Source organism: Phalaenopsis equestris, unplaced genomic scaffold, assembly GCF_001263595.1.
Source record: "Phalaenopsis equestris unplaced genomic scaffold, ASM126359v1 Scaffold212740, whole genome shotgun sequence".
In the NCBI taxonomy this organism is placed as follows: domain Eukaryota; kingdom Viridiplantae; phylum Streptophyta; class Magnoliopsida; order Asparagales; family Orchidaceae; genus Phalaenopsis; species Phalaenopsis equestris.
In genome coordinates, this window is record NW_018231649.1 from 1 (window position 1) to 6,366 (window position 6,366).

At 33.6% G+C, this 6,366-nt stretch overlaps 1 protein-coding gene and 1 long non-coding RNA gene across 3 annotated transcripts; one reads left to right on the forward strand and one right to left on the reverse strand.

Annotated features, from left to right (window-relative positions):
* Positions 1–6: 6 nt before the first annotated feature.
* LOC110036930 lies at positions 7–4,222 on the forward strand. The gene is made up of 2 exons (XR_002295278.1): positions 7–201; positions 3,957–4,222. It is a non-coding gene; the product is annotated as an uncharacterized LOC110036930 (long non-coding RNA).
* A 245-nt stretch (positions 4,223–4,467) lies between these two features.
* Positions 4,468–6,360, reverse strand: LOC110036928 (LOB domain-containing protein 6-like). Of its 2 annotated transcripts, none has more exons than XM_020741490.1 (2): positions 5,796–6,360; positions 4,468–4,668 (listed from the first exon to the last, which is right to left on the reverse strand). In XM_020741490.1, exons 1-2 carry the CDS (start codon positions 6,328–6,330, stop codon positions 4,646–4,648), a joined length of 558 nt encoding a protein of 185 aa, XP_020597149.1. In that variant the 5' UTR covers positions 6,331–6,360; the 3' UTR covers positions 4,468–4,645. The 2 variants fall into 2 exon arrangements, with proteins under 2 accessions (XP_020597149.1, XP_020597148.1); XM_020741489.1 differs by having other exon boundaries at positions 4,468–4,674.
* Between the last annotated feature and the right edge of the window lie 6 nt (positions 6,361–6,366).

Here is a 6,366-nt window from a genome sequence, read left to right on the forward strand (position 1 = left end):
CCACCAACAGCCACCCACCTCACTCCCACTCCTCCCCCATCTCTCTAGCCGTCAGACATACCTTATATGTTTGTTAGGTACGACTCATATATACCAGACAAGGGCCAGATGGAAGAGCACGGTAATTTTGTAATTGCAGTAAAGGTTATATAAAGAGGAGTCGAATGAGCGAAATGGCCCACCTTAATCCACCTCGTGAAGGTATACATGTATTTCTTAAGTAAGTATGTTTTCTTAATTTCTCTTCATGTAAACGTGTTGGATGTCTAAATTACTCATTCAACTGAAATGTTTGTGTAAATTATGACAAATTATATATGTGGTTGCTTTTGATCATCTAAGTTATGCATTCTTGCATAGGCTTTATGACCTCATTCCACCTATCTAACAAAATGCTTGTGGAGAATGTGATGGATTTCATATTGCTTGAATTAAATTCCATACCTTGATTTTTCTTGTGAATTTGCCTCATTCAATTTCATTTGTGTTGGAAAGATCATGCATATGTATCACATCAGTTATACTGCTGACATTTCTTTTCAATCATCTCTTTTGCGTTTAAAAGGCAAACAAAGGAGGGAGTTTTTAGGTACATACCACATGACTCCTATGTATTTGCATATCTAACAACTTCACTTGAGTTTCATATTGTTATAATCAAACTATCTTTGAAGATGCGTGCTTCGTTTTTTTTTTAAAGTCAATTACATTGTATTTAAGATTTGATATAAAAATTGGAATATTAAAATCTAAATTTCAGATATGCGAATGCAGAGGAATTGCGTGGTAAATACATAAATGATCTCATAGAGGCTTGGATATCCCAAAATACGATTCATTTGTGTATTATTCATTGATTCCGGAAATTTGATTGAAGTTTGACTGTTTTACGTTGGAATTTAATATAAGAATTGCACATGACATTATTCTTATGTTTTTACATATCCCTCGCAAAAAATTAAATATTTGCATGCATATCACTCAATTCTTATCCATTTGCATATCCAGCATATAAACTTCAATCTTTGCATGCATAAATTTATTAATTTAGAGGATCTTCCTGCCAAAAGTTTGCCACCAAATAGCCTCCAAATAAGCCACCAAACAGCCCCTTTAATACCACCCAAACCTATATCAAATCAACAATGAATCAGCTCTTGAATCCATTTGAAATGTTGTTGGAATCCTGCTGCTAGACAGCTCATAGAAAGCCTTAAAACTTGCTAACGCCCTGCTGAAATGCTTCATAAAATCTGCTCGAATCCTGAACAAAACTCTGTGAAACCTTACAACCAAATATCTACTCGAGGAGGAGTCGAGCATGCTAAGCTCTTGATCCGGACTGCCCTCACAAAGGTGTAAACTTAACTTAGTCAGATCTAACTTATTGGAATCTTACAAATTTCTTGCACTCATTTAAATATTGCGTACATATTAAAGTTAAAACAAAAAAGAGAAGCCTGTAGACTACAGGATACGGATTAGCGTCAGACTCAAATTCGATGCAAAATTAGTGTCCGATTTACATCCATTTAGCGTCGCACGTTGTTTTAAGATTGAAAATTTTGACACAGAAGATTTGCATCAAGCTCCGAGGATAAATCAACCCAATAGCACCAGAATAGCGTCAGAATGTTCCGACGCTAAAATTACTTAATAATGTCGGGACATTCCTTTTTTACATTAAAAAAACCATACATTTGCAAAGTAAAATTATTAAAGTTTGTTTTTTCAGTAGCATACATTTTCTAACAGATCTGCATCTTTTAGTCTCTTTTGGTGCACATATTTCTTAAAAGTCTCCCATAAATAACAAAAATAATTATGATGTCCAGTCCAAGAAAAGGCCTCTGCAACCACGGATCAAACCAGAATGCTTATCTAACACCATACAAAGATCTTGTCTTGACCTAATGCTTTCAATGGAGGAATGCAGGTTACGTAAAAATCACATCCATGAATCATTTGATTTAGACTGAACTATACAATTGAAGTGAGAATAGACTGTTATTAGCATTGATACCAATATCAATTAAGAGTATTCCTCTATGCTTTTCTAATAAAAATGTACCATTAAGACTTAACACTAGACAACAGTGGCACCAGCCTCAAAGTGATGGTTCAAAAATCCAAAACAAACTTTTAAAATGATGCTGGGGTAAAATTAATTCTATAAATAGAGTTGGTCGTTATATTTCTGATAAATTCCATAAAATGATACAAATGCTTATATTACTCTTCTCAACTACTAAATATTATTCTAATTTTATTTCACCTTACATCCGAAGTCTTCATATATATGACTCAAGCTAAATTTGGCTTCAGTATGCCCAATTATTTTGCTTAATTTTATATCTATTTGGTGACGTATGCATAGAATTATAAAATGACAAATAAATTTAGAAGTTCATTGTTTGTGATCTCTTTTGCATACTTGAATGACTACATATATGTAGACATATAATGGTTGAGACACGCCATGCATCTCTTAAAGCTTATTTTTTTGTAGCATATGAATACCACCCCTAATGTCTTATTACATAATCATGATGAGCATATGTAATTGATAATTTAGATATATTTAAAATGAATCTCTTATATTCAATATATTGCTAATGGATCATGTATTTAAGGTCTTATGTAATACAAATTTTTTTTGTAAGATCATACCAACATGCAAATTAAAAGAAACTAAACTCTTCGTGTTTTCTATATGATGGTCAAAAGGACCATCAAAATTAACATATGCATCCCACATTTGAGCATTTTGATAAAATTGAGAAAAATCATTATTAGATATAATTTGATTAAGAAATTTATTTAATGCAACATCATGTAATATGTCATTCCTTCTTAACCTGGTTGAATCTATAATGTCTAAATTATCTAAATCATTAGAATCACTTTATTTAGAGTTTGGCCAGATAAACTATCATCTGTTTTTTATATTTTTTCTCACATACTGCTCATGGATGCATATATTTGGTGAGTAACTTTTATATAGTTTAGGCTCATTAAAAAATTCTATTTGTGTGAGCATACTATATTTTGACGTGCTAGCATCAATGGGTTAGGCCTTGAAGTAGTTGGCCTGCATGTAAAAAATAATAACATTTCATTAATCTAATGCACAAATAATCTAAAATATAAAATTTTATGCTTTTACAAAATATGCACTCACATTTGAATCACACAATTAAGCTCTGTTGACTCTTGACTCATCTAATAAGACATTATTGTGATTCATGAAAACTTACTAGCTTACTCACATTTGTTGGTATATTTCCTTGAATTGGTTATACTTTAACGTATATTACCAGAGAGTGCATATGTTTCTGATATTGCTGTTTCACATGAATCATAATCTGTTACATGTGTGACCATAAATCCAACACTTATTGGGAAGTGACAAATAAGATGAACATCATACTCATTAACATCAAGTTTAAATGCTGAAGAATTTGTTATTTTAACTTATCTTGATTGTCGCCCACTTACACTTGTATCACTTTATTTTTTCCACAAAATTAGGAAGGTGTGAGATCACGTGTAAACAATGCAAATTTAATTAATGAGTTTTACATAAATGTATACATGTGTTCTAGGGTAAGTTTTTCCATCCTTTGTGTTGGACATGTGATTAAAATTTTATAAAATCAATTTTAGGGTATATGCACCTCAATAAAGCTATTTTGAGGGAAGTTCTTTAACTTTTATTCTATAGAATAGTGTGTATAATCCTCTAAACTAAAATTTAAAATCATACACCACATATGCAAGACTTTCAGGGCATGTTCTTCCAATTTTATGCCTTAAGTATGAACAATCCTATAAACTTGTATTAGGACTATACGCATATATACATGTCTTTCATGGAATGCACTTCAATAATTTTTAAATGCAAACAAGTGTATAAAATCTTGCAACCTCAATTCATGGTTTTTTTTCTCTTAAAGATGGACTGCAATATTTGCAGTCCCCCCAAGCTGATAATGTGTTATTCAAGGCGAGTCTTAAACCCGAGCACCAAGGTACTTACAACACCGCTGCCAACTGAAGTGCCAACCAGTTCGGCTTTACACACCTATGATGGTTTATTTGGAGCATATTTTCTTTTATTTATGATTATTACACATGGGTATGCATTCCCTTAATAGCTACATATCACTTGATTTCAAAAATAAAACCCTCAATGATAATATCATGCAAAGAATTGTAAGCATCTCTACTAAGATATCTTGCTTTTGAATGCTCATCCAAGTATTCATATTCACTGCTACACTTTACATACAAATTTATTTTATCACGTATGCCAGATCCGCTCTGCACATACATGTAACACATGTAATATGTCTTCCTTACCATGATACTCTACTAAAGTCGATGTTAACATGATAAACATAGTCATTAATGCAATCATCCAACACAATCATTTATTAACAAACAAACATAGAAATAAGACTTAAATTTGCTAAAATCAAAATTAGTTTATATTTATAAAGTACTTAATATTCATATGGAAATTCACCTAAGAAAATTGCTAAAAAGAGAGGTTGGGAACCATTAATGGACTTGGAGGAGAAAGAAGGTTTACAAGTAGCAGTAGAAGTGCATGTAAGCCTCTTCATCGGCTTCCTCACTTCAGCTATGGGAGATAATCCCCAACTCCTGCAACTAAAAAAAAATTATAAAATTAGTCATTAAAAAGGGGATATTTGCATATGTACATAACATAATTAATTCTTATGAATTTGTATATTTAGCGCTTAAACCTCAGACTTTATAGTCTTAACAATCAAATCTTTAACATCACATCAAAGATATCATTTTGTTGATTTTTATGTAGCGATTTATAACATCAATGTGTTATAAATATAAATATCAAACTTTAATGTATAACCAAAGCTTTCTATTTACAAATCAACCACCCTATTTCCTCCATTTTTCAAAATTTCACTCAAATATCAAAATTCATGTAATGACCCAACCTGTATGTTTCATTTTTATAAAATTTTCAATAATTACCAAAACTTTCTATTTACAAATCAACCACCCTATTTCCTTCATTTTTTTAAATTTCACTCAAATATCAAAATTCATGTAAAGACCCAGCCTGTATGTTTCATTTTTATAAAATTTTCAATAATTTGATCGTGACACGCGTAAATACTTCAGTTCAGTAGTTCAAAAAAATCACTTGGGTGGCTAATCTGAAAATATCAATCTTTCAGGTGGTCTTTATCTAACTATCCCAAAAAAATTATTAAATTTATTTCTCAAGTCTATGCTAAATGCTCTCTGCAAGAAAATGGTTGATTTTTTTATAATAATTAAAACTTTTGTTACTTTAATCTTCACTAACAAAATAATGATACCAAAACAAATAATCTATTTGAAGATTAAACTATTATAATTTGGATTTATTTCATTATTATTATTATTATTATTTAGGCCTCTAACTATGAACACCTTAAAATCATGATAAAGCCTTAAAACTAGAAAAATATTCCGTTTAGACGACCAACCACTGGCAGCCACGTCGTCTGTCCATGACGTGAATGGTGACATGACTGTCAGAGATTGATCGTCCGGATGGAAAATTCTCTAATAAAACTAAGTGTAAATGAGTGAAGTTAGAACCGTCTTAGATTTGAGCTTAAACTTACTTGATTAATCGGGATCGAGCTCAAGCTTAATCTCAATTCTATGAGTCCGAAAAAACAGGGACAACCATGAATGTGAAGTTTCACTTATTAATATATTCTCACTTGTATATAAAATTTTAAATAAAATACCTCCACAATACCCCTCATCATCTCCTCCGGCAGCCTCCGCCACTCCCAGCTGCCCACCAAACGAACCACCGGTCACTAAACCGGAATCATCAACCGCCCCGCTGCCACTCGCCGCCATCATCATCATCATCATCATCATCCTTTGCTGCTCCTGCATCCCCGCAGCCATCTCCAACCCCATCAGCTCCCCCCACGCGCGCGACAGATCGGACTTGAGCCTCTGCAGTTGATCCTCCAGCACGAGTATGATGCCCACGCAGCCGAAGACGGGATCGTGGAGCCGCATCTGGGCTTCGTAGACGAGGGATAGCACCGCGTCATCGCGCAAGTTGGGAGGCAAATCGTTGAGGAGTTTGGCGATGTTGCTGGCTCCGAAGACTCGGTGCACGTCGGCGAATTTGTGGGGTTGGTTGGAGGGGAAGTGAGGGGCGAAGATGCAGTTGGGCTGGCATTTTCTGCGCAGGAACTTGCAGCCCGCGCATGGCGGGCGCGGTTCCCTGCTCATTGCTGCCCTCTCGCCTGATGATTGAATCATTGAGCTAAATGGAAGACAAAAACATTAAGATGAATG

Coding starts and splice junctions, on each gene's coding strand:
- LOC110036928 (XM_020741489.1), bottom strand. CDS start 6,330: ATGATTCAATCATCAGGCGAGAGGGCAGCAATGAGCAGGGAACCGCGC. Junction 4,675..5,795: donor TGATGAGGGGTATTGTGGAG/GTATTTTATTTA, acceptor ATTTTTTTTTAG/TTGCAGGAGTTGGGGATTAT.